The sequence below is a fragment of the Piliocolobus tephrosceles genome, chromosome 10, assembly GCF_002776525.5.
Source record: "Piliocolobus tephrosceles isolate RC106 chromosome 10, ASM277652v3, whole genome shotgun sequence".
NCBI lineage: Eukaryota > Metazoa > Chordata > Mammalia > Primates > Cercopithecidae > Piliocolobus > Piliocolobus tephrosceles.
The window spans coordinates 56,059,918-56,085,927 of NC_045443.1; the positions used below are offsets into that span (position 1 = coordinate 56,059,918).

At 37.5% G+C, this 26,010-nt stretch overlaps 1 protein-coding gene across 2 annotated transcripts in view; it reads right to left on the reverse strand.

Moving 5' to 3' along the window:
• Positions 1-5,222: 5,222 nt before the first annotated feature.
• LRIG3 (leucine rich repeats and immunoglobulin like domains 3) overlaps positions 5,223-26,010 on the reverse strand; it is a 47,334-nt gene continuing 26,546 nt past the window's right edge. For both annotated transcript variants that reach the window (XM_023211264.1, XM_023211265.1), the window contains exons 4-19: positions 23,989-24,120; positions 23,321-23,464; positions 22,151-22,294; positions 21,647-21,790; positions 21,110-21,253; positions 20,127-20,207; positions 19,150-19,221; positions 16,866-16,937; positions 16,221-16,384; positions 13,936-14,256; positions 12,183-12,464; positions 10,452-10,904; positions 9,503-9,661; positions 7,482-7,625; positions 7,109-7,384; positions 5,223-5,884 (exon numbers count right to left, since the gene is read on the reverse strand). In XM_023211264.1, the coding sequence (XP_023067032.1) occupies positions 5,640-5,884; positions 7,109-7,384; positions 7,482-7,625; positions 9,503-9,661; positions 10,452-10,904; positions 12,183-12,464; positions 13,936-14,256; positions 16,221-16,384; positions 16,866-16,937; positions 19,150-19,221; positions 20,127-20,207; positions 21,110-21,253; positions 21,647-21,790; positions 22,151-22,294; positions 23,321-23,464; positions 23,989-24,120 (2,977 nt within the window). In that variant the 3' untranslated portion in view covers positions 5,223-5,639. The remainder of the gene's footprint in view (positions 5,885-7,108; positions 7,385-7,481; positions 7,626-9,502; positions 9,662-10,451; positions 10,905-12,182; positions 12,465-13,935; positions 14,257-16,220; positions 16,385-16,865; positions 16,938-19,149; positions 19,222-20,126; positions 20,208-21,109; positions 21,254-21,646; positions 21,791-22,150; positions 22,295-23,320; positions 23,465-23,988; positions 24,121-26,010) is intronic.

The window sequence follows — 26,010 nt, forward strand, 5'->3', positions numbered from 1 at the left end:
ATATATATCTCCTATTGGTTCCGTTTTTCTGTAGAACCCTAATACACACACCTATTAAAAGATGACCATGTTGGGAAAAGTTTTAAGTATATTTTGATTATAACAGACACAATTTTTTTATTGTGATTAAAACAACGCAACATAAACTTACCATCTTAAAATTTAAGTGTATAGCTCAGTAATGTTAAGCATATTCACATTGTTCAGGAATAGATTTCCAGAAATTTTCCATCTTGCAAATCTGAAAATCTATACCCGTTAAGCGACAGCTCCCATTTCCTCATCCCGCCAGCCCCTGGTAACTACTATTCTACTTTCTGTTTCTTTGTCTACTTCAGATACTTGATGTAAATGGAATCATACTTCAGAAATGCCACAGTAAGACTGGAAATGACAAAACTGGGAAAAATATACAAAGCAAATAAAAAATTAACTTCGTAAAGAATAGACATCAGACACTCCAAGCAAGTTAAACTCTGAGTAACACTGATTTTTAAGAAGTGGGCCATGAGAGATGCAGTAATGAAAGAGACCAAGGAAAAAGACCAGCAAGACAAGTAGGATTAGAACAATGTAGAGTTTCATTAAGGTGCTACAACAATGTATTAGTCCAGTAAAATAAAAACTGTAAACATATGGTCAAGTGTGAAAGTTAGGAAAACTGGCGATCTTGGCAAAAGCAATTTCAATTGAACATGAACAAATTTTGATCTTCCCGGGTTGAAAAGGAACTAAGATTTTGAGATGTTTGGATGAGAAAAATGAGAGAGGGGATAACATAGAGGCAAGGTTAAGGGAAGATGGATATTGCATTACAGGATTCTCACAATCATATTTATAGTTGAGGACAAAAGAGAGACGGCAACTTCTCACTCCAGCTACATCACTATAGTTCCCCCATAAACCCCATACTTTTTAACTTGGAGCCACTCAGTGTTCCACAGAAAAAAAACATCTCTTGATGCACGTGGCCACCTGTTTACGTTTAGTAAACTGCACAAGTTGACTTCCTGCTAAGTGTCCACACATCATCTAATTCATCATGTGATTACACGGCTAAGTGCTAGACCACATCACCTGGCGATTGTCAAAAGCAGATCTTTTCACTTCATTTCTTCCTAGAAAGTATCTGATTAACACAGAGGTTAACTGTTTTTAGTATTTTATACAACGACATGACAGCTGGCTTAGTAATAGCTGCTTCTCTGTGATTTTATCAGATGGTTCACAGGGTTCTGTGGTAAAACAGCTATTATATTTGGGGTAAAAGCAAAAGCTTTGTCTTGGAAGAACTGGATTCTGCCAAGTGAGAAAGTAGAAAAAATATTTCAGGACAAAAGTTTTGTCGTTTATCTAGCACTTTCTTGAGAGAATATTTGTCTTAGTAATGTTACCGTATCTATAGCATCTAAGATAGCACCTAGCACAGTAGCCATTCAAATGTTTGCAGAACTGAATATGAGATAATATATAAAATGATGTTTACTTTATAAAAGGACACAGTGCATAGGGGTGGATAAGGAGTACTGTATGGTCAAAACATTCGGGGGTGATGAGAGCATGGGTTGAAGGGTGAGCTGGGATGTGTACGAAAGGTCTTATATGACATAACTGGGATTTAAAATTACTCATCGAAGGTTTTTAAACAGGGAGGTGGCCCATTTAGATTTACTTTAGAAAAAAGTATTTCTGGTGACAGCAAAGACAATGGATTGGATAAAACAAGAGAGGAGAAGACAAGTTAAAACACTGCTACAAAGGGGCTGAACTTCAGTTGTGGCAATGGGATAAGAGGGAAGGTATCATCAGCCTTGAGAAAACTCAGGAGCAAAACCATCAGGAACCGTGATTACTGGTGATTAAACAAGAAAGAGAGTACCAGAACTGGAACTGCTGTGGAATGCAGGTGGAGAAAAGAGGTAATTGGCTTAGCCTGGGACATGCTGGTGAGGCCCATGTAACACTTCCAGGTAGTACAGTTAGAAAGTAAACATTTGGAGACAATCACTGCCAGTTACAGGAGCCTACTGAGCTATAGCATTTAACACATCAATAATTAAGTATTTATTCATGAATCTGCTTCGTGTCCCACTGATAATTAGAGTAAGATTTTATTCATTTTTCACATCACCAGAGCATAAGAAATGTTTGAAAACTGAGTGTATTGCTATCAAATTTCAACTCTGAGCTGTCGTTAGATCAAAACAAAGCTATAGGAAGTAATCTCAAAATAACCACCAAAACAACTAGAATAATCTCATAAAAGTATTAGGTGTTGTACTGAAGAAAAAAAAGAGTTAAGAAAAAAGTTAAACTTGTAAAATAGAAGCCAAAGTTCAACATGAAACCCAACAAAGGCATACAAAAAAATTACAGAAGAAAAGCAAGCATTGTACGGTTGTGAATTTCTTTTTTGTATTCTTTAAAATGTATTCTTAAAATTTCTTTAACTAAAACATGTAATTTTAATTAAAAGCCACATGTGAATGTTAGTTTAACTTTTCTGGTATTTGTGGGTATCCACCATCACATAGGCAGATATGGAATCCAGATCTGACACTAAAAAAAATAGGAATGAAAAATGAACTTGTAATTTTTACAACAGTGAAATGGACTTGATAAATTATGCATATTTTAATCTACAATGTAGACTTTCATGTTTTATCTTAATAATATACCTTGAGTAAAATCAAACATCTTTGTCAAAAGACATCACATTCAGTAACAGATTTTTCAACAACAAAAAACCAAATGGCCCAAGTTATTCAGATAATTCAGAAAATATGTGGGCAAAACCTCTTCTCTATTAAAATAAAATACCAATGAAAATACTTCTGTGCCATTTTAGCTCACATTTGAGACTAAGTAAGACAATTATTTCAGGACTTTCCTATTACACATTTGTTTAAGAAATGCTCCATGAAAAAGGTTAAATTCTGGCACCTAGATATTTCTGGAGTATGAAAATTATTCAATTCATGAAGAAACTGTACCTCTCTTTGAAGACTAGTTGTTTTCTTGGCAGGGTATTGTGTTATCCAATGTGTTAATAGAATGCTGTCTTAAACGATGAGTTCTAAATTATCCTATTACATAAATCTGATCACTTCAGATTGTAAGAGTGGGAAGGACAGCTCAGGCATTTTGCAAGTACATGTGGTTCCCATTCTCTTGAAGAATACCAGTATAGCACATCTACCGTAACATTGGTTATACATCACTTCCTATCACATTGAATTGAAAGAAATAAAGCCTCCCAAGTTGTGTACAAACACCAACCCACTTTCCTTTCTTCTGTCAATCTTTAAAAAGTAGTATGGCTCTATTGTGACCAATAACTTTTGGTTTCTTTCTGTAGAAAGGCTGTGAAAATAAATTATATATATTCCAGATACTTAACTTTCATAAAATTTTGCCAGAACTAAGGAATGCTTTTCCCCAATATCCTACAATTAGTGCCAATGGTGGAATTAAGATAAAAATAATACAGAAATTTTGTGAACATCTTTTAAGATATGTTGTACATGAACTCATATAAAAAAGCATAGGATGATTAAACTGGAATTTTTAAGCATTCCTCCAAGCAATGTGACATTTATCTACATTAGGCTTTTTACATTGAGTCTATGTTATTTTAGGATATCGTACCACCTACTAGTTCATTTTAATTCAATATGGAGTCTCAAAATTGTATATATTCTTTTCCTGCAAATTGTGAAAGAGAAATCAAGTTCCTACTCTTTCTCCAGACAGTTAAGATTACATCTAATTCACACATTTCAGCACATACACACAGTAAAAGGGTAAAATCATATTGATGTAGAGTGAATCTAATTTTTGAATTTCAAGCATTAATGATTTAAACCTTTGTGCTGAAGTATGGAAAAATTAAATCCTTTAAAAGAAGTTCATAATAACTGAAAAAGGCCCCATCTGGCAATAATGAAGACAAATTAACAATAAAATTTTGAAAATCTGGCAATATGATCAAGCCAAAGCATACCAAATTACTTCTCTGTATTTAGTCACTGGTGGCCCAAGGAAGGATCAACTTCCTGTCTTGGACTCTGACTCTGGCATCTAAATTAAAGCAGGAAAATCGACTGCAATCTGGGTTCCAGGTTTCTGGCTCACAAGCAACAAAGCTCAAAACTTACTAAAAGCTTGAAGACTTTACCCTCGACATATTGTCTAAGAAGAATCTGCTTTTTGAATAGCTGCTTTCAGTTTAGTTCAAAGACAAGACAATGGCATAAATTCACACCTTGAAGGTTAGCTGATTTTTAAAACTTATTGTGCTATATTAACTCCTTTTGTGCCAATTTATGTTGAGCAAGAGAGTTTTTCTTTAAACTACACATATGAGCTAGAATTTACTAAAGAAGAAAGTTTGATACTCTGAATTAAACTGAATTGCTTTTCCACTCAATTATTTTGAATTGTGTCATCTAGTTTTGAAAATATTGTTATATTCATTTTTCTGTGTATATATGCCTGTCATGTAATTACATTTTTCAATAAATACTGTTTTAAAACAATGTTTTAAATAGTTTTATGTGCTTAAGTAACAGATTTTATACTTAGTTTTTAACCAAACCTTGATGATCAAATAAAATATTTCAGTAATTGTTCAAGAATAGCTTAGAAGTACCATTTATATACAAACTGCTCTTCCAGCAGAAAATCAATAAAAACAGAAAACAATTCTAGCAGCATCTCACTATAACCTGGAACAGTACATTGAAAGTCCACCTCTGCGACAGCCATTTTAGCTACAGACATGTGCAATAAACCACTCGCTTGCTGTAAGAAAAGGGATGGCAAAAGTGAAACTACTTGAATAAGCATAAGGCATTGGACCATGTAAACCATCATTATAAATAAAGAATCATGAATTGAGCAGTGATTTATGGAATGGTAGTTGTGCTATATTACACCAGATTATAACAACAAATCTTTTTTTGTTCATAGACTTAGAAATAAATTAATGTACCTTAAATCTCTGTAGCTCCTTCTCGTTTACAATTGTGCTTCCATATGCACAATCTGATTTCAATCTGTATTACAACAATCCTGGGAGGTAGAAAGAATGGTCATTTTTGTTCACACTTTAATGGGCTAAATATAATTCCCATCAGTTTGAGATGTGATAATGTGAACTAATTAAGCCTAAGTTGTGTTGAAAATAATAAAAATTATTATTGTATAAATGGGGCTTGGCATCAAATTGACACATTTTATTAAATATAATGTGCAAAATATAATGAAGTAATTTCTATTTAAAAAACGGTACAAGGCAGGTATTATTTAAAATGCTTTAGTAACTCATTTTCAATAAAAAGAAATCTGGCATTATAAAAATACATAAAATAATCATGATTTATAGCATTAATTTATGTAAGATACTTTTTTGCATAAAACAAAGTTATAAAATAGTTTAAAAAGGTATTCTTATATGAGCATCATTCCCAGTATAAAAATTTTCACAACTTTTTGTAATTTTGGTTCATCTGTATAAATAAAGCATTTTTATCCTTTTAAAATTCATAACTCCATTTAAAAAACATAAGATTCTCTCTCTCTTAAATAAAAGTTCACTTGAGGTAGTATGTTAAGCTTTTCCTTTGGTCTCATTCAGTCTATGTGTCCAAGTCATACGACTGAAAATTTGGAGTCCTGTAGTTCTCTAAAGTCTGTTTAAAGGTACAAATGTGATTTTCTTCCTGAAAATCTGTCCTTTCTTTCCCATCTTCCTCTGACCCAGAGTCCAAGTCTGGGGAAGAATGAGCTTTCAAATAAAAGGCTCTTGGCTGACAATCTGATGGCTGTCCAAAGTTTGAATAGGCATCTAGGTGAGGTCTCCTGAGAGCTTTTCCAAATGTACCTGAAAGAAAGAAACACCTTGAGCACAGGGGTCCCTTTGCTAGCATGTGAATCAATAAAACCCACTGCAAATGAAGAAACATCTTACCCCATGAATATGAGTGTTTTCTACAAGTCCACATTGTGGCACTCATACATTTACATCTGTGTTACAGACAGATCACTTCTAGAATGGAGCAAAAGACATTTGCCCTCCCTCATATTTACATCCACTGAACAAATGCATCTATTATTTATCATTTCTCGTGACCTGCAGTGATGTTAATGGTTATGCAATAAAGCTCCCCAATATAAGTTTCCCCGTATCCTAGCTGAGAGCCCATCAATTTCGGTGAAGGGTGCATTGGACAGTAACATCCAGGTTAACTGGAGCTAAATATACACATTTTCTTTCAAAATAACCTATGTCCTGCCCTTTCTTCATTAACTGTAGCAAAATATTACTCAATTGAATCCAATCCTTGCCTCATACAAAGCATATTATTTTAATTTTTTCCAAAAAGGAATACAAATAATTACACTGTGATAAAACATAACATTTCGTAGAAGCTGGGTAAAATATTTGAAAATTCTCCCTTTTTTTATTGTCAACATGGCAAGTTGTGGCTGATTTTCCCATCTCTCCGTTCAGTGAAAAGATGACCTCAGCTCTTCCATCCTATTATCCCCATGCATCAGACGAAAAAATTCACAAGCTAATCTCAGTGCCAGCCAGCATCTAACACCACCGATTTGGACCTTAAGGCTGGTTTTCTTTGCCAAAGGTAGTCCAGCTTGTCAGACTAACAGTTGTTGCTAGGTAGGATGCTGTTTTCCACCCTTTGACTGCGGGTTCAGTTGGAAGCCACCAGACATACTAAACCACAATCATGCAGAGAACACAACTCCACCCCAAAGGCTGTGGGAGCCCAAAACCACTTTTTCCACATGGCTGACAAGCTGAGCTCCTAAGTCCTCCCCAAACCCTTGTCTTGGAGTAGATGCCACACACAGTGCTACCCAGAAAGCTCCTGAGGCTTAGTTATAGATTAAACACATCATCAAGTAAAATCCCACCTCTGACTTTGCTTTTAGAGGCGTTTACATGACCTAGTCGGATGTCATGGCAGCCTCATTCAAGAAACCATTTTTTACCAGTTTGACATTCAAGGCTCTCACTGCTCTCTCACACACGACTTGGAGTACGGATCCTCAGACGAGGTACCCGATAACTTAATAAACTTACCCATGAAAGAATTACTCGAGGCAACCGACGCTGGCTCTGGATTTGTGCTAAAATCTAAAGAGGACTTGTTGGGACACAGACTTTTCATTCCGGGTCCTTCATTTTGAGAGTAACTAGTGTTAAGTAGCTTCCTCACATGTGAGGGCCATGCTATATCACTGAAGCTCCGTTCGCAGGATTCTTCTGAAGGATGAGAACGTGGGTAGCACTCCTTTTTCCTTATGTACCTGGGCTCATAGTGGTCCATTAAAGCTGTTCTTGGATCAGGACTGCAACCTTTTTAATTTGGGGGTAATAACAGAAGGAGATTATGGTTAGCGCATCTAGAAGTCTCTAAGAAACAGACCTGTACTCAGGCAAGAAAACTACCTACCTGTATGATACGTTTCAAAAGGATCTGAGCCATACAGATTTCCCTTCAAATACACAGGGCCTGTAGATCCCAAAAAGGGACAAAGGAACGGGTCTGTGGCAGCTTCCACGTCAGCTTCACTGCTGTTGTCAATATGGCAGGTCCCTTTGAAACAAAAGTCTTAGTCACTGATCCAATTATTCAAGTGCCATTCTCCCCAGTTTTGGCATTTTCCATATTTATAGATGAAAGTTTGACTAGAACATCACATAGACCAAAAAATTGCAAAAATTTACAGTGGGGTTTTAAAACTTTTATTAGAGGACCTGATTAGTCACTGTGCTAGGTGTGTCGGCCTTATTGCTCACTTGGTTTCTAAGGCAAACTGATGTATGCGGATCCTGCAACCAAGGCAGCCATGGTCTGAACCACATACCATCAGCACTGCCCCCTTCTAACAAAAGGTCCCAGATGACCAGAATCAGGATTGGCACTTGGCCAATGACCTCTTAATGCCCATCTCAAAGATAAGCTCAGCTAAACATATCATCTCATGGGTATTTGAACCAAACAACACAGAAATGATATGCCATTTACTGCTGGACACAGCAGGTGAAGAATAAGTGGTATCAGGTTTAGAGATGTTACGATGAGGCATGTGTCTGGGAAGCAGAAACTGGGCAGTCAGAGGTGGTGGGCTGAGAGAAAAGCAAATATGTAGAATGTGACGCAGTAATGCTGGTAGCCCACAGCTGCTCTGGGAGCAGCCTCATCTCCAGCCCCAGCATCTAGGCAGCCTGGCATTATTATGCCCCAGTTCTGTCCCTTTAGGTTTTCCTGAAGTGTCTTTTCAGTTAACCCCATTATAGTTTAATGAGCTTTGCCACTAAATGGGTCTAACCAGAATACTCACTTCTATGCTCAGATCCTCTAACTCTATGCTATCTGTGGCTTGCCAAGCACTTTTAATTTATCTCATCTCTGACGAAACTGTGAAATTGAAAACAAATATACTTCTTTCCCAACTACAATGTCTATCACAGAGCAGCATATAATAAATACTAATGGGAAAAGTTGGTCATATATTTTAGAATAACATAGATGGCTTCCACTTGCTGAGCCCTTAATACGTGCCTAGCACCACGTAGTTTTCCATTTTCATTTCATTTGCACAAGTACCTCACCAGAAAGTACTCCACATTCCCCAAAGTACATGGAGTAAGTAGTAGGAGTCGGTCTTGTACAAAATCTGTGCTCTTGTATTATGCTGTCTCCATTATTATTCTCAAAACCATGCAGCACTGAAAGCAAGGGTCAGAATTAGACTTCTCAAAGAGGCTGGGCGCGATGGCTCATGCCTGTAATCCCAGCACTTTGGGAGGCTGAGGTGGGCAGATCACCTGAGGTCAGGAGTTCAAGATTAGCCTGGCCAACATGGCAAAACCCCATCTCTACTAAAAATACAAAAACAAAAGAAAGCATCAGCCAGGCATGGTGGCACATGGCTATATTCCCAGTTACTTGGGAAGCTGAGGCAGAAGAATCTCTTGAACCCTTGAGGTGGAGGTTGCAGTGAGCCGAGACCACGTCACTGTACTCCAACCTGGGTGACAGAGTGAGACTTCATCTCAAAATAAATAAATAAAAATAAATTAACAAAAAATAGACTTCTCAAAAGAAAATAATGTAAACCATTTGACTGTTAAGCCCATTCACGTAACCAGTTAATATCATTTAAGGAAGGAAAAGATTCAGGGCCAAAGAACATTTATAACGTAAAGGATATACGAACATCCTTTACACATGGAATAATTACATTTTTCTAAACCCACTAGTCTGTATTGTTAGAAACAAAAATTTATTTTTTTTCCTAGTATTTAAGAGAATGGTATAGAACTATACAATTTCAACTTTGCTAGTGATCTTGGGCCAGGTCCTAAATGTCAGTGTTATCAATGTCTTGTGAAAATGAATATCGTATCTGAATCTTCCACCATATGACTTCAAAACAATTACAGCCCACGTTCATTTTAAACACTTACCACTACTGTCATGTTGTGGTAAGAAAAATCCAGCACCCGAAGATGTGACAAACTGGTGGTGGCTTCCACTTTCTGAAGACACGTACCCATCCTGCCTGTCAGCTAACGTTCCCTGAGATGACAAATAACTAGGAATATCTGCTGGCAAGTTGGTCTCATCTGTAATAAAACAGCAGCATTTTATTAACCAAGAATGATCATAATTTTCCCATAGGCATCCCAGGGGAATGGCATAGACCATTTTGGCTTCTGTGTACATCAAATTAGGGGGGATCTACTGTGGCAAAACCATCTCGATTGTTCAGTATTCTGGAATGGCAAATTAGGACTTTGCTGCTCCGGGAAGTATAAGCTGACTTTCTATTTTATCACACGTTGGATGCACCTCCCAAATTTCAAAACAACAAATGTTTAAAAAGATTTTTTAAAAGGCTTAAGAATTTTCATGGGACAGTATTTAAGCTTTCGAGTTAAGCTTGATTATTGCCATATTCTTTGCTTAATATTATTAATCAATATCTGACTTTGCACATACTAATCAAGTCACAGCCCCTCTTCCACTAATAAAATCCAATCTAAGTACATGCACACACACACACAACAAGACACACAACTACTGCAGAAAGTAAACCTCATCATCAAAGGGCTGTTCCTGGTTCTCCATCACTATCTTTTGAAGGAGTTAGAAATATTTTAGTCAGTGACTTGGATTTTATCTCACTGCCACAGGATATTCTGATGTCATTTTAACAAAAAGTATTAATCTTTAAACATCAGCTTTATTTGGGGCTGGAGTGTTATTTTTAGCGAACCATATTTCTGCAGCTTGAAAAAAATGAGTCACCCTTCTGAGATGAACTCAGACTGCAAGACACACGTTCTAGAAGTATTTGCAGAACCACAAATACACAGGACTCCCGTGACCTGTGCCAAGCTTCTGTTTACACACCTGTGTTGGTAATGCTGCAATCTTCATTCCTCCGCCTTGTGTGGTATATGATGACCACCCACACGAGCGACGTGCCCACCACACAGCAAACCACGGCTATGATCACGACACCCACAGTGGCCCATCCGTCATCGTCTAACGACGGGGCAGTCATCTGAGGGGAGTCGCAGGTCGGAGTGGGGATCACACTGAGGCGCACGTTTCCTCTCTCAGTGCCAAGGGTATTAGACATCTCACATGTGTATTTCCCAGCATCGCTGACATCTGAGTCCACGATAATCAGAAGCTGATTGCCTGCTGCAAAAAAGTGCCTCTCGGTTACCACCAAAGGGCTATCATCTTTGGTCCAGTTCACTTTGGGGGGAGGACTCCCTCCGGCAATGCACTGTAGGACGGCCGTTTCTCCCTTGGTGACCGTTCGGTCCAACAGAGGCCGCAAAAATGATGGCGTTTCTGAAATAACAAGTTATGCTTTTAATTTCCCAAATAAAATTTAGTTTCCATATCATAAAATGTAGCATTTAAACTTATTCAAATTGCAACCTAAAATTTTATTCTCCCACAACTTACTGGACAGGCTTTTTTAAGAGCCTAAACATATACAACATTCAGTATTTCACTATTCTGCTATCATTAACTCATAACACCGGTTAAACATAACATCTACTATTTTTAAAATCTCAACTTCCCTCACTTTTGCAAAAGTCGGGAAGCTGGTGGTGGCAGGGAGAGTGGAAAACAAAACCTCTTTTAAAAATAGAAAGTATAAAAATAATTTCAAGCACAAGGCTATGTTGATAAATAAGAAAAATCAGAATGCTTAAGTTTTTTAAGTGAAACTTTTTAGGGCCGGATGCCCAGCCCTATATTGAAACTCTGACAATAATTTACTTTTATTATTTAGTATCTTAATAGGTTACTTTAATTAGCTCTTTCAAAGACACATGAATAATAATTGTGTTTACATTTTTTAAAAGCATTTGGTTAGGTAAAAGATGAAAGAAACTTCCAGAGAGGTATGGTAGGCTGAGAGAAAAGAGTAACGCCTTCCCAATTTGTTCCTACATTTTTAAAATATGTTCTTTATGGTGTTAAGACAACCAATATAGGCTGGGCATGGTGGCTCACGCCTGTAATCCCAGCACTTTGGGAGGCCGAGGTGGGTGGATCACGAGGTCAGGAGATTGAGACCATCCTGATTAACACAGTGAAGCCCTGCCTCTACTAAAAATGCAAAAAAAAATTAGCCTGGTGTGGTGGCGGGTGCCTGTAGTCCCAGCTACTTGCGAGGCTGAGGCAGGAGAATGGCGTGAACCCAGGAGGCGGAGCTTGCAGTGAGCCGAGATTGTGCCACTGTACTCCAGCCTGGGCGACAGGGCGAGACTCCGTCTCAAAAAAAAAAAAAAAAAAGACTACCAATACAGACAGCACAGTGGGAAAATTAGAGGAGGGTGATCTCCCCTAAAAGGGAAAGCATCACAAATTTTCCTTGGTCCCTCTCTTCAGGATGGAGGGGACAGGGATTCACCTTAGTGGCCAGACTTGAGGCTGTCATGCAATCTCTGACTTCAAAGTGTTCAAGAGGCCATTTGCATTAATACTTCCTAGGAAAAGGCAATGCCCCATAGATCTTCATCTCTTATTCTCACAACTTCTGGTAGTTAGGGACCTTGGATGAGCCAGTATCTTCAAGACTGATTTATACTACAGAATCTTAACAAATTCACCCACCTAGGACAGTCAGAGTTGCATTTGCAGAAATACTTCCTGCACTGTTCTGAGCTGTGCAGCTGTATACCCCAATGTCCTCTATCTTCACATCCACGATAAAGAACACGTCATCCTCGGGCATCACATGCATGCGTCTCTCCCGTGCAGCTGGGAAGTCTGTGCCCCCATCCTTCTGCCAGGCTATCTGGGGGGCTGGGTGCCCCACAGCAGCACACTCCAAGCGTGCCATGGCCCCAGCTCGGATGGTGAGGTCCATGGGGGTCTTGGTGAATGAGGGAAGCACTGAAATCAGAGAAACAATACAGGCATTAGCTCAATGGAGTCTTAGAGATTCACTTGCATTCCTTTTCATTTATTATTTTTGTTTGTTTGATACTTACAGATTGTCCCTGACATAGATTGGGCAGGGGTTAATTCCAATTTCAAGTCAAGGAAACTAAAGTTGAGATGGAAAGATTAAAAGCCCGCTCAAGGTTACAGATACAGAAACAATGAAGTCAGGATAAAACACAGGTCATCTGATTCTCAGAATGAAGATCTTCCTGCTATTTTCTGCCGCTTTTTAGTTTCCTCAGTAATGAACTGTGAGATCTTGGGCATATCAATTAATCTCTTTGTACCCTGACCATTCACTTCATCTATTTTTTTTTAAGTCCCTCCTGGTAGCTCTAACATTCTGTTACTTTCGATACATGTTTTGTCCTACAATTTAAACTCTAAACTGTTCTATGTGCCAGGTCACAGCCATCATTTGCTGAGTGAACGCATTAATGAATCATATTCAAAATCTTCTACCATGGCAGATACAGACAGTTAAATGATAAAGTGGCAAGCATCCTACTGTAAAACTGTATACCTACCACACAAAGCAAACAAGAATAGACTTCCATTAACAGTGGCTAACAGTGCATTTACTAAGCACTACACCTTGTAGCCATTTTGCTATATCCTTTACACACATTATTTCACTGAATGAGCATAATGCCTCCAGGGGGCAGGTCCTATTATCCCTAATTAAAAGATGTGGAACTGGAGGCAGAGACATGAAGTAAACTGCTGAAAATCACGCAGGAGTGGCAGGATTCACACACAGATCTCTGAATTAAAGGCACTGTGCGTCCAGCATGACGCTTTGCAGCCTTCCAGATCAGTATACTGCACTGTAAACTCTCAAAGAACAAAACATGGCCAGGCACAGTGGCTCACGCCTGTAATCCCAGCCAGCACTTTGGGAGGCCGAGGTGGGCAGATCACGAGGTCAGGAATTTGAGACCAGTCTGACCAACATAGTGAAACCCCGTCTCTACTAAACATACAAAAAATTAGCCAGGCACGGTGGCACAGGCCTGTAATCCCAGCTATTCAGGAGGCTGAGGCAGGAGAATTCCTTGAATCTGGGAGGTGGAGGCTGCAGTGAGCTGAGATTGCAACACTGCACTCCAGCCTAGGCGGCAGTGCAAGACTCCGACTCAAAAAAAAAAAAAAAAAGAAAAAGAAAACAAAAGAGCAAAACGTGTCTGGTCCATCTCTCTGTTACTCACCACACTGAGTACGGTGTCATCTTCAACATAATTGCAGGTTTAGATACAAATAACCAAGAATCTTAATTTTGTGGAATGAAAGGTAGGGAAAGGAAGAGTCAGGTGGGGAACTGTGAGAAGAAAAGACAGGGTTAAGATTAAGAGAGAAAAATAGGTGCTTTCTATTTCTAAAAGGTATCTTTAAATGCTAAAGGAAAAGTCAGATCACATACTATTTACTGTAAGCTTGGCTTTGACAGAGTAGGATGAACCAAAGTGATTGGAGATGACACACTGATATTTCCCCTCACTGGCAAATTCCACCTCGCGCAGCCGAAGGATGGTGGTATACTCCATCACCTCGCCGCCTTGGGCCCGGAGGTGTGCATAATTTTCCATTTCGGCGTCATGCAGTAGTTCATTGTCTTTTTTCCAAGCAAAAGTCATTGGGGAATCACTGCTGCTGGCAGCTGAGCAGATGAAACTCAAATTGGAACCTTTTATTGCCGACTGTGTTTCTGGCTGCACCGTGATCTGGGGTTTGGGAAAATCATCTGTTCAAAATGGAGAGGAGGAGACAAAACAATGTTAAGGCTCAAGAGTCCAAATACTACTCAAATCTGAACACCAAGAAATGCAAAAACAGCGGCCTAGGTTTTACCCTTTGTGTACATTTTCCAGATGGACTAGCAGTCCCCGTGTTGAAATGAGAGTTTATAAAGTAACTCATTCATCTCGAATACAGATGGAGATCTATTTATCAATCACTATTACCTGAGAAAAGACTGTTATTTTGGGGCTATCAGAAAACCCACAGTTTATTCCTGACCCCTGATGCTTTGTATAAGTACAAGAAGAAAGCAGTTTAAAAACTTACAGGCTCATGGATCATTTCTGAATGCTACTACTATCACGAAACTGCAATTGTTCCCATGTTCTGCCCAGATAAGGAGCAGCAAGATTAAGAAATCAAACATCAATCACGATTACTCAACAAAGACAGCCATTAACACTCCATTTACCAAAACAGAACCACTATTAAAAAGCAGTACTTTAAGTAGATCCAAAAAAAAAAAAAAAAAAAAAAAAGCTGATAGCAAAAGAAAAAGCATCTCTAAAACAAACTGTAAGACACTGGCTTCGGCCTGGAGCTTTGAGCGGCCAATCATGCTGCTGTGCTATCCTGTCAAAGCTACATTATAATTACAGCTAAGCGACTCTTTCATTCTGAACGGTTATTTTTAGTTCTCTGTTACTTTTTGGAAAAGTTACCTTTTTGAACTTCAGTTTCTCAGTGATGATGACTTAAACTCAGAAGGAAACATCTGAGATCTACCAAAGTGTACTATTTGGGTGCTACTACCATTTGAAAAACTATTTATGTGTGCTGAGTGGGTTATGGGGGATGCTTTGATAACTCCAATGCTGCTATTTTTCAATGTCTGCATACTGTAATCGAGGTGGTTTCTTTTCTGTATTATTCTGAAATTCTCATCTAATAAATCGATGTTCAGATTCACAAGGAAGTGAAAAAAACTATGGACACTATATATGTGTTTCAAAGTAATGGGGGGATCAGATCTTGGGACGAAAAAACTATGAAATAAGGACCATGGGAAAGGAGCAGTTCAGGCCCTTACAGATGAATGCCAAAAGCTTATTCAGTTCCAAAAGCTACATCAGAGGTTTTATTTCCAGAAACTACTGGCACTGCTTAATGCTGCAACCTAAAAATATATATCGTGGACAAAGCAGTTTTAAGTAAATTTTTAAATGCCAATGCAAAAGAAAGTTCTTAATATTTTAACACCCATGCTTAAACATAAGCAAATTCTGATTTATTGTTTTATGAAACATATTTACTTTTACAGAGGTCTCCATAACAGCTAATAGTAAATAGCAGCATCACATAATAGATAGAAAATTGCACCAGAGATGAATACTTTTCTTTTAAATCCAGATCTGCTACTAACCAGCTATGCAAAGTTTAGGTAAATAGATTTCTAATGCTGAGATTCTTGGATGCTAAAACAACGGACCTTAAAATTATTTATAATAAATTCACATTTCCTATTACTTGTAAATGTTACCTACCAATAATTTTTAGCACCCCATAAATCATTAATAATTATCTCTTTCATGTAAGCCTCCCAACAAGCCTCAGAGTTGGGAAGAGAAGAAAAGAGAGTCCCCATTTCATGGATGCAGAGACTAACATTTAGGGAATTTAAGTTAAGTAGAAGGGCTGGGATTATCCTTCCATTCTCTCAAGATCCAATTTCATTCTTTTTCCACCACACCATCCTGATGCCAAAACAAAGATGAAGCAATTTTAGAAAACTCTCTTTCCCATCTGTGAAATTAAAATAATCAGCAAACTATAGACCCATTTTCCTCTACCTCAGCAGAAATAAAAGCTTTATAAAGAGATCATAAATCTATTCAAAACCATTATTTGGATAAATGGGAGTAGAAAAAAGAAGAATAAATAAAAGGCAAGGGCAATACTTATACTCACCACACACAAAGCCATCTGGGCTAACAGCAAAAATGCTTCTTCCTTTTAGTAGCTGAGGATGGGCACAACTGGCATTTACAAAGCTCTGAAAGTTGTTTTCCGCCACCCACTGTGGGAGCCATTTTAGTTGGCAATCACACAAAAGACTTGATGTATTTAAATGCCTGAGGAGAGTAATTATATTCAATTTGTTCTGTATGAAATGCAGATTTCTATAAGTAAACTAAACCCAAGTAAATATTAACAAAGCAATGGATTTGGAAACTGAATACACACATCCCATGGAATAAGTATTCTACAGTCCATTTTAAAATACAAGAAATGTATCTAGCATGATTTTCTGTTGTTCTTACTGTCCCACAGAGATAGAAGTGTTGATTTATCAAAAGTTCTTTACAACTGAAAAATTACTACTATATTGAATGACTATATTTGGTCCAGTCAAAGTTGCAAATTTAAAATAGAAAGAAAATCTCATTTCAACAAAAAGAACAAATAAATTCCTTTTTTGTTGTCTGGTATAAAAATTAAATAATGTTAAGAATGTGCCAGTCACTTTTTATAGATACATAATCTAGGGTGACACACCATATGACAGTTTTCCCTGTATCCTTTCAGACTCCTAGAAGGAAAAGAAAAGCTTACAATTGTTGCAGTTTCTTCATTTGTGAAAATGCATTGCCTTGTAAAGACATGATTGCGTTGTCACTCAGGTCTCTGCAAAATCACCAAATCAAATGCATCAGAGCAAACTACCATCATTTCGTGCCTTTGGACAAAGTTTGGGCCCACACTGCCCACCCCATTTGCCAAACAAATACTCCCTCTATGTGTTGAAATACATGACTGCGGCAACCCCAGAAGAGTCCACTGCAAAGCTTGTGCTGAAGAACCAGGGTATTTTGTATCACAGATAGGTTGTGTTTTAGCGAAAAAGATTCACTTTATGTCATCACTTACAGATTATTTGACTCATTAGGGCCCAAGCTGTTCTATTATTTTATTCTATTACTCTTTATTCAAATTAGTAACTATTAGAAACTTCTAAATATACAAACAAAATTTCTCATAATTATGCTTTTATAAAACACCATTTGCACAGTATTTTTGAAGACAGGCACTCAGTTCAGTGATTTACATGTGTTACTGCATTTATTCCTGTAACAACCCAAAATATGATGGTATTACTATTTAGTTCAGCACAAAAGGGGAAGGTAAGGGTTGAAACAATTATTTTCAATTCCAAAACCTGTGCTTTTAACCATTAACCTAATTCTGTCACTCACAGCTCACTAACATAAACGCAGTAAGATGTTCAGACAAGATACACTTGTTAAAGCAAATACTTCAGGCAGGAAATTCATAAAATGAACATATATTCTGGGTTAATTCTCTTTTTACAGAGACTTATAAGCAGTCTGCATTGAAGTATTCACCACAATGATTACCACTCTGTTTTTCTTTACAGGGGTCAGAGTATACAAAGGGAATATTGAGCGAGACAAGGGGAAGAGAAGACAAAGAAAGAAGGGACCAGACATGGCTAGACGAAGAGGCTGGGGCAATCAAGGGAGATTTAAGAAAACTGAAGCAGAGATTAATACTCCACTGATCCACTAATTCCACTTTCCCAGAAATGGAATGGGCCAAATGACAAACCCTTTTGGCTAGTTTTCTTTTCAAAATAATCGGTTTCAATAAATACTGTAATGTTGGTCTGCCCTTCCAAGACTCAGCTTTGCAGAATCATTCTACTATAATTTGAACTGCTGCATTCACTGTCAGGATGGCTCACGATCCAAGTCTCCCTCAGAAGAAATGGTGCAGTCAGAAGGTGACAACAAAGTGGTTTATAGATAACAGCTAAATCTTCACTCTCAATACATAGCACACATGGGAGAACCCAATATGTATTTTAAATTGTAATTTCTTTGGTCTTGGTTAATAGACATTAAAACTTCTGGCTACAAGCATTCCTTAACAGTCATACATTACTTTGTACTTTTACTGTACAAGAGTAAAACATACAACCATGGTTATAAGCAGCTGGTTGGTTCCCTTAGTTAAAACATGCAACATTTTGATTCCTATCAATGTTAGCTAGCTTTTCTCTCTTAGTGGCTGAAAATTCCTGAGCCCCTAAATGACATTTCAGAAATGTGTGCCAGGAGTTACGAGTTACTGGGAGCAGCGGCAGACATTGTACAGGCAAGAGCTCGTGTGATGCAGGGACACTGTGAAAGTAGGGGCAGCTCTGGGTCGAGTCCTGCTTCTGACAGTTACTAACTGATGGGTCAAGAGGAAACAAAAGAAAACAAACAAACGAAAAAAAGAGAACAATGGTAAGGGGGTTGCATGTTTCATAATTAAACAACAATCAGAGACCAACAATTCTCAAAGCAGTGCCAAAACTCTCCTATGTCACCCTTAAGGATTGTGGAACATTGTTCTCTAAAAGCCAAGTCATCTCTTTAACTGTCCAATGGAATCAATAAACTCTTAGAACCTCTGCTTAACAATAAAGATAATAATAGCTATTGAATTGCATTCTGATTAAAAATTAAATGAGACAATATACGTGAATATGTGGTACAATGCCTGACATACAGTGAATGAACTACATCTAGTAGTTTTAAAAAAAAAATTAAATAATCAATGTTTGAGAAAAACAATTAAAAGCCCATTAAGGAGATACAACTTTTGTCCTTAAATACAAAGGAAAGCATATACCTGTACACTTCTATATAGGTAGGTAGATAAGTAGGTAGACAGAGAAAGAGATAGAAAGATAGGGAGATGTTTAAATATATTTTATGGAACTGGAAGGATGCCAACAAAATTACATTCCAGTTTGTTTTATCTTTCATGACACATAAATAAAAACCATCTTAGAGATTCTCTTTAGGGTAACTAAATTCTAGCTACTCACAGATGCTCCAATGCATCCAAACCAGTGAAGGCTTTTTTAGTAATAGATCGGATCCGATTTCCTTGGAGTATCCTGGGGAAAAAAATTACATTGGAACACTTAATTTAAAAAGCCATTTTGGGGGTGGAACTCTCATAAACAGAACTGCTTTTTAAATTATGCGTGAGCAATTCCATTTTCTTCAATTAAACAATATATCCTGTAAAAATGTGCCCACACCATCTATTTCAATAATGTAGTTCAACATGGTTTTCAAAGCATTCAACAAAGAGCCCAACAAAAATAGGTATTCAGTAAGTTACTCTGCTGATTAAGTTAAATCGTTTTTCAGAGTCCTTTTAGGAAGAGGCAGAGACTTTATTTCAAGTAAACTGTCTCAGAACACTAACAAAGCAGAAAATAGTGAATGTTTTCTCCTTCCCCTCCTTCTCTGTGGATACCCTTCATCCACAGGAGTTTAGGACTCTAGGGAAGTGAATTTGAATACTGCTGGCTTAAAACATGCAATTTGACCATCTGCAAGACCATTTTATGGCTAATTATAAGATGTTTTCATCCCGTTTTGCTTGTAACCTACCACAGCATTATCAGTCGCTACTAGATTACTTCATTAAAAAAATTCCTGCGAGGACAGTACAAGATTGAGAATCTCAAAATGTGGAAGTGCATGCACTAACTTTTACACAATGATAATTCCAAAAGTCTAAGCCCTCAACATAGATGAAAATGATTATGAGGATATTAAAGTAAATTACACACACTAAAGTGTTGAATAAAACACTTTCACCTAAGGAAGAAAAAGTTTATAATATACATCGTGTGCAATAGCAGGCATTTGGGGAGAGGATAAAGGGTAGTAAAACCAGATTAAGCACCGATTTCATCTCTTCATGATGTCAACTTGTATAGCTGACTTCAGTGAAGACAACATTTTTAAATCGAAGAGTGAGCTAAATCATGAGGCAATTCATACTCACAGCCGCCTCAGTTTGTCAAGCCCAGAGAAAGCACCATTCATGTCTTCAATAGTCCAGGAAATTTCATTGTTCTTCAGATCCCTAATTTTAAAATAAGCATTCCCTTTAGAGTGATAAGCTCAGAAAGCCTAATATCACCACCCAGGTGGCTTATCATTTGTAAAAAATTTCTCCTAATTTCCCACATTATCTCCACCTCTTTCAAAACAACAGAAAACTCTTTTTCTCCAACTTACTTCTTACACCCTGCCTGACTCCCTCAACCACATTTTAAGTTTTCCCCTAAAATCAGAAAAAGTTGACACTGGCCCTATTAATTCCTCTATCAAAATGACTACATTCTGAAAGATCCGAACAGTCTGAAAAATACATTAAACTTTAAAACCACTGTTCCAACCACACATGCAGAAGTTCGCCAAAGTATACAGTATGTCTTTCAATTATGTAATGCTTCAAATCGTGAACAGAGCAAAAGTTTCTGACAGAGCAAAAATCAAAAGCCCATTGCGCAACCTTAAATTACCATTTGAGAAATTTTTCAAAGGTCAATTAATTCAACTCCCTTTTCTTTCTCTTAGGACAGAGATCAGGTCGAGGATATAACCAGCATGATAAACAGTATCTTCCTTCACTGCCCTTTGTAGACCTTTGTGCTCTAAGTAATTTTTAATCTGCATTTTATAAAGAAAACTTAGTGGACTTAAAATTGTTTCCCTCTTAAGCAGTTACCAATTTCCTGGAGATCCTGAGAAGGTTAACTGTAATCACCAAAACAAACTGATTACTGTCCTTTTTAATCCCTTTACGAAACACATATGGATGAAATGGATCCATTTTAATCAAACTGATCTGGGAAAGATTAAGACACTACTTCTGAGGCTGTATGCATTTCCTTGACAACAAAGGAAATCTGCTAGGAGAAAAGTGGGCACATTTAGGAACCAATTAGGTTCGTGTACTGACAGCAAAATGTGTTAACTTACAAAGTCTTTAAACTGGAAAGCCCCCGGAAGGCACCATCAGCAATGTAGCTGACTCTGTTGTTGCCAATGTGCAGTGTATTTAGTAAGCTGAGGCCAAGGAAGCTTGAATCATCTAACCTTGATAAGTGATTGAAAGTTAAGTCCCTGTAAAGAAAAAAGAGAAAAACAAACAATAGCTTTTATTTTTCAATTCAATGCAATGATTCGTTTTCCAAAAGACAGGTAGCGTATGAGCTACACTAATCCTTATTTTTAAATTCTGCTTTAATAATACCCAAGTAAATATTTCTAATCTCAGGAATTAAAACAGTACATTCTCTTTGCTTGAAAATAACCATCATTGCTTTTGCCAATGTGCCATAGAACTGCAACAGAATTGGCTTCAACTTACCACAACAAAAATAAGACTAGGTTGCATGTGAAAAAAGCTGTCACCTTGGAAACTTTGTTATGAAAATTTCACAGATCAGTGGTAAGAAGCTCATGCCCTGGCATGATCCCTGCTCTCAAACCTGAGGAGAATAAAAGGCAACTCACAGCTCACTGAGCTTCTGGCAGAACTCCCAGGCATCAGGGCTGATCCGGTTGATGGCATTTTGGCTGAGATGAAGCTCCTGCAGCATCAGCAAGCCGTAAAGCCAGCCTTTGGTAATCTCTGTTAGGTTGTTATGGTCCAGGTGCCTACATTTACAATAAGAATCAAAAGCAGGATCAAAACTTCATTATCTAGTCTCTTCAAAGGGGACATATGATTACAACCTATTACACATTCCTACTGTTATTAGATGTTTAAGCTTTTGTTATATGAAGACGTCAGCAAAAAAAAAAAAAATACATATTCTTATAATTTAGGTGGTTATAAATTTAGGTACTTATAAATTATCGATCACATTACCTGAATCAAAACTGAATACTAAATTCTAAATAAGATTGTGGATGATGAGACTTTTAACATAGGATTTCACATAAAACCTACTGAATGAACACTGAGCATTCTATGGTCATACTACCTGAGCAGGAACTGTGATAACCCACACTTACAAAATTTCCATGTTGCTCAGCCCCCAAAAAGCTCCATCCATAAGTTTCGTTACTCCATTTCTTTGCATTTTCAGAGACTTCAGAGCACCAAGCCCTTGGAATGTCAGTCCATCTATGTTTTTAATCTTGTTTCGGTTCAATTCGCTGCATTGAGTATTACAAGAGTTAGCTTATATGACAATTAAATTCTGGAGGTAGTAATAAAATGTGTCATTACTACAATATAGTTAAACCAGTCAGTGTTAATTACACAGAATGTTTTCAGTTTCTAAACATTTTTATTGCAAAGAATTTCAATTTGTTAAGCAGGGAGTGAATTTCCTACTGAAATGGGTCATGTGTTTTTGGAATAATAAAATACTGAAACTAGACTGCATTTCAATGTCTAAAGTCTTGTCCACTCAGGATAGACACAAACAAATTAAGATTTGTTTTTAAACAATCCAGAATGAGATTATTAAATGTTATACTAAAATATGAGGTCTATCAAGGAGCTGGGCCTCAAATTTATCCTGTACGATCTGGTTACAAGTTGGTTACTATCTTTCACCATTCTTTTTAGGTTTAATGCTTTCTCTTTATGGCAGTAGTTCTCAGCCTTGGTTGCATACTGGACCCAACCTGGGAGTTTTAAAAATTTCTGAAGCCTGGATCTGACCCCCAGAGGTCTAGGGTGGGGCTTGGGCAGTGAGATTTTTAAACGCTCCCCAAGTGTTTGCAATGTGCAGCCAAAGTTGCACTACTGCAGGAGTCTGTTCACAGATCGCTCTACCATTATTAACGAGACAGATCTTTACAGCCACTTAAGCTATCAGAGACTCCTGGAGTTGCCGGTATTATTCTCATAAACCACAGCTGTTGAGAGACCTCGGCTTTTTTCAGTGCCACAATGGCACTTTTGTGCCGGCGTTGGTCAATGATTACACTGTTCACTTTTTCAGTAACAATCTAACGTGTCTTGTCAAGCAGCAGCTGGCACAAGGTGAGGAGGTGATGAGGTGACATTTAAGACTCTTTCCAATTTGGAGATTCTATAGCTCCAATTCTCAAAGGAAAGGCAGCTACATTCTTGTTTCTAAACTCCTTTTTGCCACATTGTAGATTTTAAGGAATAGACACCAAGGGTTTGGAGGAGGTGAGAAACAGTATCTAAGAGAACATTTTACTTACAGGTGTTGTAGATGGGGCAGTTTAAACATCTTGGGTGGGATAGCTGAGATTCGGTTCCTGTTCAGCTTTAACACAAGGAGTGTATTGGCCAAACTGTCAAAATACCCAGGTTCCATTGATGTGACTCGGTTGCTGTTGAGATACCTGTTGAAAGTTTAAAGATGAGCTTCTCCTTCTGATTTATTTGCAAGTTAAAGTGCAGGCCATCTCTGTATTAGAAGGAGTCTCCAGAGAACCTAACCATCAATGGAAACTTAAAAAAATTACTTTTTAGGTCCTCAAGGACAGATGCTAAGATTCACACATATTGCTGGGAAAAGAGTGATTAAAATATGTGACGGATGCAAATTATTTTATAAATATCCACTTTTTATGACATTCATTTATTAATAAAACATAGCAAAGGTCTGATTTTGATTTTTTTAAAAAAATAAGCACTTTTCACACCACCTAGGTTTTCTAATAAAAAATATGTAATTTTTTTGTAATCTGAAAGTGTAAGAATAAACTGCAGATTGTGGTTATTCAAGCTTACAGCAAATTTCAAGTCAATAAATTATACTTTTGATCCATCAGTAGTAAAGTAGACAAAGTTTGTTATATCTTATTTTTTCATTATAATATTTTCATTACAGGTGAAAGTTTTTGCTAAAGAAAACTTCACTTACAGATATTTGAGCTGTAGGGGTGGAAACGCAGTTTTGAGCTCTGAAATATTGTTGCTGCTAAGGTCCAAAGTTTCAAGGGACTGAAATTCTTTCAGATGTTCAGGTAGTATTTCAACAATCCTGTTTCCAGCCCTAGAATTAAAAGAAAGTACCATTAACAAGGTTAATGGTGCAAAAATCTGAAAGAAGAAAAATATTTTCTATTCCTGACTGGTTCTTCAGAAATATGGAACTGACTAAACAGTACTTTTAAAAATTAAACAGCAATATCATGGCCATTTTAAGTTACTCATTAAATTATAAATCATAATATTCAATTATGTGGAAAACATTCCTATGTAAATCTGGGGTACTGTTTAGCAGCTATGGCTGTCTAAATGCTATGCACTTAAAGACAATGGTTGGATGTTTCTTTATTCTATTTTTCTTTAAAAAAATTTTTTTTATTTATTGTTATTTTTTAGAGACAGGGTCTTACTCTGTCACCCAGGCTACAGTGCAGTGGCACACTCATAGCTCACTGCAGCTCAAACTCCTGGGCTCAAGGAACACTCCCACCTCAGCTTCCAAGTAGCTAGGGCTACAGGTAAGTGCCACCTCACCTCACTAATTTTTTGTACAGTGGGGGTCTCACTATGTTGTCTAGACTGGTTTCAACTCCTGGCCTCAAGCAATCCTCCAGCCTCAGCCTCCCAAAGTGCCAGGATTACAGGTGTGAGCCACAGCACCTGGCTATTTTTCTTAACAGCTCTTCTCCCTTCTCCTCATTAAATGGTATACAAAATGCCTAACATCAAGGTGGTATACCAGGCACTGATGAGTTAATTCCCTAGTCCTTCTTCTTGATTCCTAATCTATTTCTAATTCTTCCGTTGAAAAGTGCCCATATTACAGGTGCTAATGAATTTAAAATACTTGTCAGATTGGGGATTTTTTAGAACCATTCTAGAGAGATCCCCTTTTCTTTAAGAAACAGCAAGTTTCAAGGCACTGCCATAGTCTTCAATATCAATGAATATGCTCCAGCCCTTTCAATAGTACAAAAGTATTACATAAGAGCACTCCAGTTTGAATAATCCCTTGGCATAATTAGATCAAAACATGTTTTACATTAAAAGTCTTAAACATCAGACCCTGATGTCCAGTATGGCAGCCACGAGCCACATGAGGCTCTTTAAATTTAAATTAATTCAAATTAAATGCTAAAATATAGCTCCTTAGTCACAGTCGCCACATTTCAAGTGCTCAATTGCCATACACTCCTGGTAGCAATCAAATGGTACGGCACACATACAGAATGCTTCTACCATTGTGTAGAGTTCTATTGGTGAGTGTTCTACTGAACAAATGGAAAGAAACAAACAGAAAAAAAAGAGGCCATTCCAAAGTTCTTAAAAAGTCATCAATCAATATAGTAACTCCTGAGGGAAAATGCAGCATTAAATGACAGTTTTGTTAGAAAACAGCAATCAAACGGATGTGCAAGCCATCTTGTCGTATTAGATCAGGAAGTTTGGTCTCTTTTGGACCATCTTTTGGCAGGAGAAAATAACGTCAAGGTAGAAATGATACCTACAAATCATAGAAAGGTCTCCTCTTTACAACGCAAAGAACAATGAAACTGAATGCTCTAAACAGAATTCTGTGTCTTATGTAAGTCACACACTGGTGTTTGTACGTGGTCTGCAGTTAATCTTCAACTAAAAAGAAAACTTGCAAAATATATCTTGTGTATTTTTTGTACCCAAAACTAGATTTCTATAGTGTTCTGAGCTCTTCTGCATTATTTTAACTCATCGGTCTCTCGCTATCGCAGCAGGTTCCCAAGCGAGGTGTACCTCTTATATATTTTCACAAAATCTTGTGCTGCAAGCTGATGTTGAACTTACACCACTGGTTTTCTCTGCCATACTGAGATATTCTTAGAAGCAGAATTCTCTCTATGTATCACCCTGAGAAAGTGTATAATATCTAATAATATTGAGGATCGATTAAGTGCCAAGCCCTTTGCTAAACACTTTT